Source organism: Triturus cristatus, chromosome 8 (assembly GCF_964204655.1).
Source record: "Triturus cristatus chromosome 8, aTriCri1.1, whole genome shotgun sequence".
Taxonomy (NCBI): Eukaryota; Metazoa; Chordata; class Amphibia; order Caudata; family Salamandridae; genus Triturus; species Triturus cristatus.
In genome coordinates this window covers 1,111,974,300-1,111,987,677 of record NC_140591.1, presented here as the reverse complement: position 1 = coordinate 1,111,987,677, position 13,378 = coordinate 1,111,974,300, and the positions used below count along the sequence as shown (strand labels likewise).

Genomic DNA, 13,378 nt, shown 5'->3' with positions numbered 1-13,378 from the left:
ATTTCCGTGACAGTGGTTCTTATACCACTTATTTAGTATATGGTTTGCGTGGCCCCTAGGGCCTAACTGTATTACTTACCTGTGTGACTTACTGTATGCATTAATAAGACTGTGTTGTACTTACCTCTAAACTCATAAAGAGTGCTGAGGGTTTGCTTAGAATAAATACACTTTATTTTATATATATATCTGTTGTGGTGTCCTTTCATTTGGTATTCAAGGGATTATATATGGTATCACAGCTGGCTTCACATGCCATTCAGAGTTTAGCCTAAGACTGCTCTTGTCCATGCTACCACTAGGATAGCTGGTCTATAAGGTTGACTTTACAACCAATCACCATAAGGGTATTTGGACTGATATAAGGTGTACACTATAACTAGTGACATCATACATCAGGCCAACTTCTCACAGGGACTGTCGCAAACAAATGTCTGTGACCGATCTCCATCAGGTGTTCCTGGGGTAGAGTCAAGACTCTTAAGGCATGCAGCAACTGTGTGCCGATGATCCCAAAGAGCACCCGAGACCACAAGGCGAAAGTCTACCTTGCCAAACATAAGAAGGCCCAGCGACAAGACTGATTAAAGTCCTGATGAAAGTCAAAGGTGCGGTCCTGTTCCACTCCAGAGGTTGACAAATCCACTCCTGAGGCCTGTTTTGTCGGGATCGAAATCATCTTGTAAAGCCAAAAACAATCATCAGCAATTGAAGCTGGTCACCCTCTTACCTCTCACATTTACCTGAGACGGCGCAGGCCTCGACTTCGTACCTGAACCCAGAACTGGCTCTGGCTTAAATCAGAGTTTCTGGGCCAGTCGCCACTCCTAAAAAGATTAGAGTCCTGTGCTCCCACTCTTCGATTCCTTGCCAACTCACTCTGTTGCTCCTTTGGGCCCCAGGGAGCAAAGAGGCCTTCCCTCTTGAGCAATCAGGCAGGTCCGCCCTCCGTGCCAATGACACTCTCCATGCCCATTATGCCTCCGGTTCTCGGTCTGTCCCCATCTCTGGTGCTGTGTTCCACGCCAGTTCATGTAACTTCAGTGCCAAATCCATCGACTCCGGACTAGGATATACCTAAAGAACTGTTCAACTCCGTCTCCATCGGTTCGACCTCTGGCAAAGCCACACTCACCTGCTGTTAAGGGGCCACTGTTTCAGTTGCCGCCTCCACAACTGAGAACCCACGCCTTGCCCAAGTCAGTGCTGAGAAGGGAGTGCAGTGATTAAGAAGCCATGAGTTCGCTCAGCTCTGTACTGAGGACAATTAATAAGATTGCTTGCAGGGGGCCATAGGTCTCTTTACCTCTCAGAAATCCAGTCTTCTCTCACCCCCTAGGCCAGCCACCAAAGAATCTGCCTCCTACACAATGGTAATACATACATAAGGAGGCTGAAGTCCTTGACCCCAAGCTCCCCACCTTGGAGGTTAAAACTAGTCGGCTGACGGAAGTCCTCCAGTCGGTGCAAACATCTTCTGACCCTCTTCTACCATTTATTGAGATACTAACAGATAGCTTTTTGGGTGCCTTGGCAAAGCCTTGCTCTGATTCCAAAGTTAAAAGGCAAATGGCGAGACGCCGTTGCCTTGCCCCAGATGACCCTATGTTCTTGTGTCAGCACCCTTGCCCCGAAAATGTAATTGTGTAAACATTCACAAACCGGTCTAACCCCAGCATTACCTCGACTAATCCTGTCATGGACAATCCATGTGAATGGAGACCTTTGGGCAGCAAGTTTTTTCTTCCACCAGCCTGGCTCTCCATTCACTGACTGCCAGGCATCTCCTGCCCTGTGGAACTTGGTAGCTCAAGTCCTCCCCAGTGTCTCTGAAAATCTCTGACCTGTCCTTGCCCAGGCCATCCAAAACGGGCTGGATACGGCCGAGTTTACAATTTGTTGTGGCTTGGACACCACTGATTCCATTGGGTGGGCTATTGGCACCAGTCTTTCCATCTGTTTGAATGCTTAGCTGTGCTCCACTGGTTTTTCAGGTGACGTCCAGTCCCTCATGGACATGCTGTTTAATGATACTCGCCTGCTCAGGAAAAAGTTGGATTCCGCTCTCACTCAGTTTAAGCAGAGTAGGGCCACAACTTGCTCTCTGGGCATGTCTGCCCCACCTCATCAACCGGACCAGACATCCGCTTCTTTTGCAGCTTCAGCAGAGGTATCCCATACAGCCAGCCAATTGAACCACAGCAGGGCTCCCAGCAGTTTTGCGGTTGCTGCCATGGTGGCCCCTGCCCCCACTGCCAAGGTCAACGGGGCACCCAGTCACCACCCCGACCCTGCAGCACTACCTGCTAAACCCCTTTAGGTGTGCCCTTCGCGAAGTACAGCCATCCGATGGGAGGCAGTATCAGAAGATTCTTGCAGGGTTAGCAGGCCCTAACATCAGACAGTTAGGTCCTGCTAATTGTTTAGAAGGGCCATGCCTGCCTCTCCCTTTCCTTCCAGCACCACAGAACCTTCTACTGTCACTCCAACATGCGAGTGAGAACCACCCTTCTGTCTTGCAGCAGAAAGTGCTAGCCCTTGTGGCCAAGGGGGCTATCGAGAGAGTACCTGCGGTAGAAGTAGGTTGTGGTTGCTATTCCCTCTGCTTTCTGGTGCCCAAGAAGAACCAAGGCCTTCATCCTATTTTAGACCTGCACCCCCTCAACAACTTCATCTAGAAGGAAAAATGAAAATGCTCACAGTGGCCAAGGTGTTGTCTGCCATTGACCCTAGGGTCTGGAAGGTAGCTTTACACCTGCAGGGCCCCTACTTCCGTATACCCTGCCTGCAAACCCATTAGTGCTACCTGTGGTGAGTGAGGAGCATTTTTAGTTTGCTGTGCTCCTCTTTGGTCTAACCAGTGCCCCCTGCATGTTCACAAAAGTAATGGCAGTGGTCGCAGCACACCTTTGGAGATCAGGGGTCCCAGTGTTTCCCTTCCTTTACAACTGGTTGTTGAAGGTGGGTTCGCCCGAGGTTGTCGCTGGTCACCTCCAGACTACGGCGAACCTGCGCTCCCTTTTGGGAGTCACTATCACCATGCCACAGTCACATCTGACTCCTCCTAGGACGCTCCCCTTCATCAGAGCCGTTCTGGACGTGGTTCGGTTTCCTGCCTTAAGCCTGAGAAAGCGAGTCCGGGACATTCAGACTATTATCTCGATCTTTCTGCCTCAGTCATGGATTTCAGTGAGGTAGACTCTGAGGCTGCTGGGACTGATGGACTTCTGCATCCTGTTGTTAGAGTATGCCAGGTGGTATATGCGGGCTATGCAATGGGACCTGAATTTTCAGTGGGCCCAGCATCAAGGGGATATCTCCCATCACTTCCAGATTTCTGACGAGACTACAAAAGACATGCAGTGATGGTTACTGGATGCGATTAGGTCAGTGGCAGACCCCTCTTCCTTCCCCGCCCAGAGCCAAAGTTAAGTAATTTGTGGCTAGATTAGGTCTCTACCAGATAAGGTATTACCGAAGGTAAGTAACTTGTTCTTTAGATTGGATATAAAATGGAATTTGACTAGAGTAAATTATCCATACCATACTATACGCAATAGGATTATGAAATTGATGAATCATTTAATAATATCACATATTTTAAAGCAGGAGGTCCAAGATGAGAACGGAACCCTTGACCTAATGTTAATTGACTCTGCTACTAGTTTCAAATGTTTTAACCGACTCAAGATGGTGTGAATTTCAGTAGTGATTTGTGCAAGTGTCTTTAAAGATATTGGATTTGGTGGAGTGTGCCCTGGAGTTTAGTACAATGTGCAATCTACAGAGATAGCCCTGAAGTAAAGAATAAAAGTGAAGACTCTCCTGGTTGTGTTAATCAACTTGTTTTACCGGTATTTTACGGTCTCATTCAGTTTTTATTTTCTTTTACATTTCGGCATAACTGTGACATAGTTTCTTATGATAGGTACTAAAAAAAATCAAGAAATTCAGCAGTAATGAGCCATGGGATTTTGCTGCATAATAAAACACGTTGGGTTTGGCTACATAGAAATACACAATGCTAACTGCCATTTGGGCTTAAAAATGTAACTGCAGGTATGTGTTCCGTCTAAACTGTTTAATTATCTTAAGATTTATTCATAATCGAGTATTTGACAACATAACTGTAAAAAGGTAGTTAATGCTATTTGTTTTATTGACATGTATGCCAGATGTTTAATGTCAAGAACATAATGTGTCTAATGTGCCCTTTTTGCCCCAACAGCTATCTCTGTACATGGACAAATTTGAAGAATTCCAGACCACAATGGCAAAAAGCAATGAACTTTTTACCACCTTCAGACAAGAAATGGAAAAGGTATTGGCATAAAATATTTGTTTGAAAATGAATGGGCCAATAAACCTCCTGTTTTGTTCCAGAAGATGAGTTTATTTTTGTAAAATGTATTGCAGAATGCTCACACAGTTATGTAATTTATAAGCAGTGCTTTTGATTCTCATTCAGTTAAATTGGAACAATTGCTCTAAATTGCAGTCTCTCTTACAATATAGTGGGTTGCTGACTGACTCACTTAGGTGTGTGTAGAAAGCTACCAAGCTTCAGTCTACCCTGCCATCCACAACAAAACATTGTCCACTTGTCTGTAATTCATGTATCCAAAGTTGCGTGTGCACAAGTGCTGGATGTTTTTATGGATGGAAAATTGCCCACACCATCTTGTTAATACGAGATTACATCATCGAAGAACATAGGGCAGGTTTTACTTTTGGTGGGGGAAGTTTGGGATTGTGAAGATGGAAATGAGTTATGTAGTGTATACTTCTCACTGTAGATTTCTAATGTATATCCCAGGTATCCAGCTGGCTTGTGAAGTTTCAATTCTTTGGTCGAACTCCGGGGTTGAATTACCTGGTGTTGCTATCCGCAACCATGCTCTGGTTTCAGAAAGACATCAATTATTCTTTCTGTTGCATTCTAGATACAGTGAGTCCAAGCAGTGCTGATCTTTCCCCTTTGTTTTTTTAATCTTCCTTTATCATTATCTCTGGATTACAATGACCAGAACTCAGGCCTGTGAATCCAGTTGTAGCATGTATCTTAAGGTCATCATGTAGTGGAGGTGGGGAGGGCATGGTCTTTCCGATCCTGTGTTGACCACAGAAACTCACATCACTCTTCCAATCACTTGCAAGACCGGCCAAGTTGCTACAGAGTTGTTTTCCCAGGACAAGAAGTAAGAGTGGACGCTCTATATGGAATCGTTATAGCACCATAAAAGAAAGTGCCACTTAAAGTACTCTGGCTCCTTTCACGTTGGACTCAGACTAGCATGGAAGTAGACAGTCTTCCAAGGCACCGAACCTTCTTTTGTGTTCTTCAGACTATATGTAATGTCTGCTTTTCCTTTTGCTAGTCTTCTTTCCATGTGGTATCACCCCGGTTGCAAGGGCATGCTCTTCAGCAATGGCATCAGTCATGCCACTAGTAGGTACTGGTGACTCAACCTGTACCACTGGCTCCCGCAATAACCTCCGAACCCCCATGCCTTTTGCTAGCTTAGTCTTGTTCCCCATGCTCTAACTCCTTTTTTGTTTCCCAAGCATGGACTCCTCTATCATACGCCAAACAGCTACTCTTTAGTTTTCTCTGTTTGCGAAAGGGTCCACATTTGTATCGCTGATGCACAAACTGTTTGTGCTGCACCTGCACTTGGACTCTTTCTTTTTTTAAAGTAATTTTTTTAAATAAGGGGTTTCAGGGGTGAAGAGGCCTCTCTAAGCTCTGACTCGTCAGCACTACTTTTATGTTTCAGCTTGATTACCTGCACCCTCAATTCTGTAGTTCAGCATGACTCACCTAGCAATCCAGGATGAAAAAAGATGTTTAGGACTAAACCATTGCGTATGTTAAACACCATTGCTGAGTAAGTGTAAGATACCTGCTTTTCCAACCTTGATGATTCCAGTCCGGATGAGAGAATTTGTTCCCACCATCGGCCACATGCATGCATGTTTGTTTCTGAATATCCACATTAAAGACATACATGAGCTTCACTCTAATGCTTTTCCATGTCCATATTTTGGGCCCTTTTGCATTTCAGACCTTCACAGAAGTGAAAATGATCTGTGGACTTTGTATACCTATCCCCAAAGTACACCTGTAATTAATTGTAACTGCAGCTTGTCTGCTAGGTGAATTCACTTGATTTCAGCCTCTTACATAAGCTGATCAGGGCTCCGTTACCCCATAGGCAGACTAAAATGCAACGAGAACACAGGTTTTTTTTTTTTGCTTAGCTTTGACAATGCTAGTTTTATTTCAACAGCAGCAAGGTCCCACCAGCCCCTAGTCACTTATGCAAGTGTGCTACTCAGCAGGCACAGGCTGCTAAGTCACCTCACATGACACACGGACGGTGATAGCATGCATGCCCACAGGTTATCAATATATATTTTTTTAGTTTCATAAACCAAAAACAACGTATACTAAAAGCACAGAAGGGAGGTATAGGTTAGGTTTATCCTCCTTAAAGATGCCTTTCACACGATAATCAAAAAATTTGAAGAAAACCTGCGCAGGGAGTCAGTGTATAGGATACAATGCAATTCCGCTGTAATTGCTCAGTAGGGGAAAAAAACGTTCTTCCTAGAGACCCCTCACCCACCAGGGTTGCCCCTTAGTGGCATGCTTCATCATTGGGGTTCATACCAATCCTCTCCGGATTGAAGGGTGCTGCAACTTGGTGATTACGCAGGAGCACTTGTTGGTGTGTTTTAATCAAATAATGAAAGTATGGGGGAGTGGAAAAATCGGAGTTTTAAAATACCTGGCTAGTTGGACTAATATTTTATTCCTGTCCCTAGTTGGTAAGATTAAAATCAGTGGTTATGACTGAAAACATATACTTTGAGTCCGTTGTTTCAGTGATAAGCAGTCAACATGTTTCGAGCCGTTCTCCTATTGGCTCTTCTTCAGGACTAAAAGGGAACCTAATCCTGTTAGTACCACTACTCTATATCCGCTAATAAGGATACACTAGATGCGGTCTCCAGGGTATCCTGTAGGTGATTGAACCGAGATTAGCCTTGATGGAGGTTTGACTACAGGCGCCTCACCCCTGGATATGAGCATGACGCTATAGTGTAGCTCCTTAAATACAGGATGATTCATAGAAACCAAATGTATATTTAAGTGCATGCGAATTGCATGCAACCGAGTGTATCCTTATTAGCGGATATAGAGGAGTGATACTAACAGGATTAGGTTCCCTTTTAGTCCTGAAGAAGAGCCAATAGAGGAACGGCTTGAAACATGTTGACTGCTTATCACTGAAACAACTGACTCATTAAAGTCCATGTTTTCAGCCATAACCCCTGATTTTTAATCTTACCGACTAGGGACAGGAATAAAATATTGGTCCAACTAGCCAATTATTTTAAAACTCAGATTTTGCCCCTCCCCCCCCCTTCATTATTTGATTAAAACACATCAACAAGTGCTCCTGCGTAATCGCCACGTCGCAGCACGCCTCAATCCATAGAGGATTGGGATGAACCCCAGTGATGAAGCATGCTATCAACCCTGGTGGGTGAGGGGTCTCAAAGAAAAAACTTTTTTTTCCTATTGAGCGACTACAGCGGAATTGCGCTGTATCCTACACACCGACTCACTGGGCTGGTTTTCTTCAAATTTTTGGATTATTGTGTGATACATACCAAAAAGAACGTATACATCTCTGGATTATCTGTTATTCCTCATTGCAGTTATCAGCCATGTACAAGCAATACTGGTAAGGTAAACTTTGAGCACCAAGCACAGTGTAGCTTTGATGTTGGTCCACTGCATAGGCGACAGCACCCTCTAGAACATTTCCCAAAAGTGGCTCAACTCCTAGATTTTCTTCCGCAGATTGTGGAAGGGAGTCTTCCTGAACTCTGCTCAGTTTTCTTCAGCTCTTTGGAAAATTTAACCAGGTCTGATTCTTCAAAAAATGACATTGCAGATCCTACAGATCTTGTGGGAAGAAGAGATTACATGTGGACGACCCACATAAAGATCGCCTCTATCCCCAACATACAGTGAAGGATTGCAAGGTATGTCACACTTTTTCATCAAAAACACTGCAAGACACAGAAGCAAAGCTTTTATTATGGATTCAGAGTTAAAAAAAATACCACTTCAGGCAAAGAGAGAGACACTTTTGCTAAGCCTTCTAAAAGAGAAAGGTCCCAGTACCAGGGGATCTCTGAAGACAACAGAAAAGCACAAAAGACACCAATCATGGGTCTTTTAAAATCATTCAGAAAAAGGAGAAAACACAAAAATGCTCCTCAAAGTGCTTCCTCAGAGCTTACCACCAAGTCTTAAAAGCACCCGCCTACCTCTCCAGAACAGTCGATGACGAAACCCAAAAAGGTACTGTCCATGAATACTTCTGTCGTTGACGAACGCTACATCTACAATCAACACTGTTTCTTCCTCAACACCATCGACGACGCCAAGTTCACTTAAGCCATCAATGCACCCATTCTGTCGACAAATCTCTTGTTGAAGACGACTACAATGTCAACTTCACCGTTGACAATCCGAATGTCTATGCTAATATCCCAATTGACGCTAACATCGCAGTCAACGCCAACATCACCGCCAATGAACTTGTTAGCCCCACCGTTGACGAAACCGGCATCCTCCACTAGGTAGTCAACGCCATCGTCCATGGAATTATCGTTGTTGAAACCTTCGTCTATGACGATGATACAAGTATCAAAAACTCTTCTGCGGCCTCATGACATTTCCCCCCCGGAAAGCGTCTCCTTATCCTCCCTGCCATTTGCCTAATGATTTGACTAATTCATAAGATGAGGAGCCATATGGAGACACGCATAGCACGTCTGAGTTATAAGTCAAGTATCAGGAGGATGAAGATGAGGAAGAGCAATCTTACTATAGACATTATTATTCACACGCCAAACATTCTTATTTCCATGCTCCAGAGCATCTGCCTACTTCATCTGAAGTAAGAGTACCTTTTTTGTTGGTGCAAGATCTGCCGACGATTCTGCAGGTCTACCTCAAAAGGTTGCCTGACCTTGCACAGGAGCCACACGTACAACGCCCTCCGCCGACACATCTCATCAACTCTAAAGCCTATGCCACCTCCTGCTGCACCAAGGATTACACCTGCCTCTAATATCGCTCCGCTGCCCTGGGATGATCCATCCTCATCATCTTCTGACGATGACAGTGAAGAGGGTGAGATTCATGATACCCAACCACCTCATGATGAGTGGGATAACTATATCATACCATATCCACCAGCACCACACCCCTCAGATTCCCCTCCTGAAGACATCCGGGGTTTCCACAACTTGATGGAAAGGACTGCAACGCGATTTGAATTGCCTAGGTCTATGAAGCAATCAGATTGCTTCCTGTTTGACTTTAAGGAGCAAGTATGCAAGTGTGTTCAAGCCTTCCCAATAATAGATCATATTTGGGAAGAGTCTGTCCAGCCCAAAAAAACTCTGGCATCGGTGGCAGCTGTAGTACCACTTGTTGATAAGTACAAAGCCCCTGACGATTCTTCTGCCTGTCTTATAGGACATCCCAAAGTAGATTTGGTGGTCTCACAAGCGGCACAGCATTGTTCCAAGAATCCTACCACTTCAATTCACAAATTGAGGCTCACATTAAACCTTCAAAAGTCATCTCCTATCCTGCGTCAACAGACAGTGTTTCTAGGCTCTATCCTCGATACAGCAGGCTTTTCTATCCTTGGAGACAGCAGAAGCTAGTGCAATTAGCTCTCAATTTCCAGAAAAGGGTCCACTTCAGTAAGTCTGTACAAATCATTATTAGGGCTGATCTCATCTGCAATCAGTTTTGTGCCCCTTGCACGCCTGAAGATGAGACCTTTACAAGAGAAGCTACAACTCCAATGGATACAAACAGAGGGGTTGTTCGACCTCCTAAAAATCACGCCAAAAATGGTCCAAGCTCTCAACTGGTGGACCCACATATCCTACATTTCCAAGGGCCTCACATTTCTACCTTTGATACTGGACTTCATCATAACGGATGCCTCCCTAGAAGGTTGTGGTGGACATCTTCAGGATCTACAAATCCAGGGCAAGTGGTATGCATCCTAGAGGTCAAAGCCATTTTCCACACTCTCCAAGCTTTCCTGCTTCGCCTACAGGGATCATTGGTGCTGATCTGTACATACAACATGACCAGCTTGCAATATGTAAACAAAACAAGGAGGAACGAGGTCCCTCGCTATCTCCTTAGAAGCTCAGAACCTTTGGCACTGGCTCATGGTTCACCTCACCCTCAAGGCGGAGCATGTTTCAGGAACGAGTAATACTTTAGCGGACACGCTCAGCAGAACCTTAGAAAGTTGCCACAAATGGATACTAGACCAACAGGAGTTGCACAAAAGTTCGCCATCAGCCACAACATCAAATGCAGTTTTTACGCCAGTCTGCACCTGTAAGAAGCTGGCTCTGTATATACTATACCAAAGTAAGGTAAAGTGTGCACAGAGTCCAGTGGATCTCCAAAGGTAGGCTGAGGCTATAGTAGGTAGTCTGGGTGAGCAGTAAGACTTTATCAGAGGGTAGTGGTGAGCATTTATTGTGCACACGTAGGCAAGGAATGTCACACACTCAAAGACTGAACTCAGACCAATTTTGTTTGTATAAAAATATTATTTAATTGTATATTTATTTTTAGAACCAAGCCAGGCCTGGTGCAAATAAGTGAATCATACTTTGCAAGATTTATGCAGTGAATCACAGTTGCCCAGGTTAAAATGCAGTTGGTTTTCTTACAGGTAAGTCAACTGTCAAAATTACTTTACAGTTACTTTTGAGATTTCTTTACCTTACTTTTCAGATTGCTTTTCAAAGTTACTTTTTCTACTCAATGTGATATGCCTAGATATCACACGGAGACATTTCCTAGAGAAAAGGTAAGTAATAAAGTTTTTGTACATTTGCAGTTTCTTAGGGTCTCATACAAGCCAACTCCACGCTTAGAAGATTTTTCACAAAAAAGCTGTCAATGAGTTCCTATAAGAGAAAATAGTGTTATCGGCTTATCTGTAAGAACTTAGGTTTTGGAGTTGGTATTCTGGGATTAGAACCAGGGTTCCCCCAGGGCCGAGGATGCACTCTCAAAGCACCCCAGCGACACTAGGGCGGCTGGGTGCAGAGTGCTGAGGTCCAATGTTATGGGATAGGCGGCCTCCAGTCGGTGGATGCTCACGAGTAGGCCACAAGGTTGTGGGAGCAAAGCTCCTGGACTTAAGTTCAGGGCAAAGGGGGGGATCCAGTTTAGCACACAAGGTGCACCCACAGCAGCACTGGGGCGGCCGGGTGTTTTGGTGTCAGGTGCCCTGTTGTTTTCAATGGGAGTTGCCGGTTTGGGATTTCAGCTGCATCCAGGAAGACTTCTGGGAGGAACCAGGAGCTGGGCAGGTAAGTTGGAGGGCTCGGATGTAGGTGCACCTTGGGTTCTCTTCTCCAGGGAGGCTAGATGCAGGGGTGTCTTTTGAGGTCGGAATTCAGCCTTACTGGGCCACTGTAGGTTCGGGGGGTGGTCTCTGTACAGAGGCTGCAGGTGACACCGGGGAGTCCTGAAAGGGTCAACCCACGGTGGTCTTGGACTCTAGAGTGCTGCGGGACCTTCCTGGGAGCGGTGGGTCACCTGGATTCGGGCCGTAGGCGTCGGGACAGTTGTGAGTCTCGGCGTCTGTTTTCTTTGTCCTCAACAGGCTCAGAGTCTGTCTTGGGAGTTTCTTTTGAGCAGAGCTGCTGTTCGCAGGAGATTTGGTCTTTGTTTAAGGCAGTCAGTCCTCCCAGGGGTTCTGGAGGTTGCTAGCTGTAGGACAATGCGACTTTTAGCGCAGGATCTCTGGAAACTGCAGACGGGCCGATAGGGCTCGGGCCAAGTCAGTTCTTCTCTGCAGTCTCCTCTGCTGGGGGTCTTCTTTCATCCTTTTCCTTAGGTTGCGGGAATCTGTCATCTTGCTTCAGGGCTGCCTCCTAAATACTGTATTTAGAGGGTGTTTTAGGGGTCTCGGGGGTCAGTAGCCAATGGGCTACTGACCTTAGAGTAACTACACCCTTGGTGTGCTCACCCCACGTGGGGGAGTAGGCACAATCCCTAATCCTGATTGGAGAGGCCTGCCATCTGCAAGATGGCAGGCACTGAAGAGTGGGCTTAACCTCTCCTTCCCCCACCTGAGGGGTGGGGTTGGCAGAGGTGGGCACACCTTCGGGGCTGTGCTAATTTTTCCCGCCTGTCTTCCCGCCGAAAGGAGGGGAGACGGGAAGGGGGCCTGTGCCTGATCTGGGCTCAGGTAGCGAAGGCTCCCACCCCAGGGGTCCAGAAACATGTCTTGTGGTGGCAGGCTGGTGTGTACCAGCCAGGGATCCCACCAGAGGCTGGTCATTTTTCAGGGGGCATCTCTAAGATGCCCTCTGAGTGCATTATATGATAAATCCCACCCAGGCATCAGTATGGGTTTTTTATGCTGAGTAGTTTGCTACCAAACTTCCCAGAATTCAGTAAAGCAATTATGGTGCTGTAGAGTTCATAATGACAAACTCCCAGACCATATGCTCATGCAACTGTACACTACCAGTGGTATAGTGTACCCAGCTAGAGGGGTGTCTTACCTATATCATATGCAGTGGGTTGCAGGCATGGCACACAGGAATGTGGGCCATATCGACTTCATATTTCTCTGCACCAAAACACGCAGCCTGCAATGGCTGTGTGTGTGTTAAGGTACAGGACCTCTAAGGGTGGCACAATATGTGCTGCAGCCCTTAGAGGCCTTCCCTGGTCAAAATGCCCCTGGTACCCATGGTACTTTTTACCAGGGACTTGCATGTGGCAGGAGAGGTGCCAATTGGGGGTATAAAGGTACAGTTTTGTGAAATAACACAGGCCCTGGGAACCTGATTGGCAGGGACCCAGGCCACATCAAGTCAAAGTGCTTCAGAAATCTGGCAAAAGTAGGGGGGGGGGGGTTATCTGCGACAGAAACCCAGTTTCCTACTGCACCCCCTCCCGGGATCATGGGGGAATGCCTTTTTGATCAGATGGTCCGGGATATATGCGTATGTTCCCCCCCATCCCCATGATTGAGGGTTACCTGCAAAGATGAAAGTGGAAGGATGTCACTTGATCCTAATAGCGTCCTGGTGGCCCCTCCAGTATTGGTTTACCGAGCTCCTCCTGCTGTCTAAGTCCAAGCCGGTTCATCTGCGGACCAAACCAACGATCCTACAATGAACCAGGGCCATGTTCTGCATCTATAGCTACACTCTTTATAATTATATGCATGCCTCCTGAATTCCAGGATTTTCAGAACATAAACATTCCCTAGGAATGCAGGGATAT

At 45.9% G+C, this 13,378-nt stretch overlaps 1 protein-coding gene across 2 annotated transcripts in view; it reads left to right on the top strand.

Moving 5' to 3' along the window:
* The window catches only part of TXLNG (taxilin gamma), a 172,324-nt gene that overhangs the window by 133,633 nt on the left and 25,313 nt on the right, over positions 1-13,378 (top strand). For both annotated transcript variants that reach the window (XM_085622676.1, XM_085622677.1), the window contains exon 8: positions 4,229-4,321. In XM_085622676.1, the coding sequence (XP_085478802.1) occupies positions 4,229-4,321 (93 nt within the window). The remainder of the gene's footprint in view (positions 1-4,228; positions 4,322-13,378) is intronic.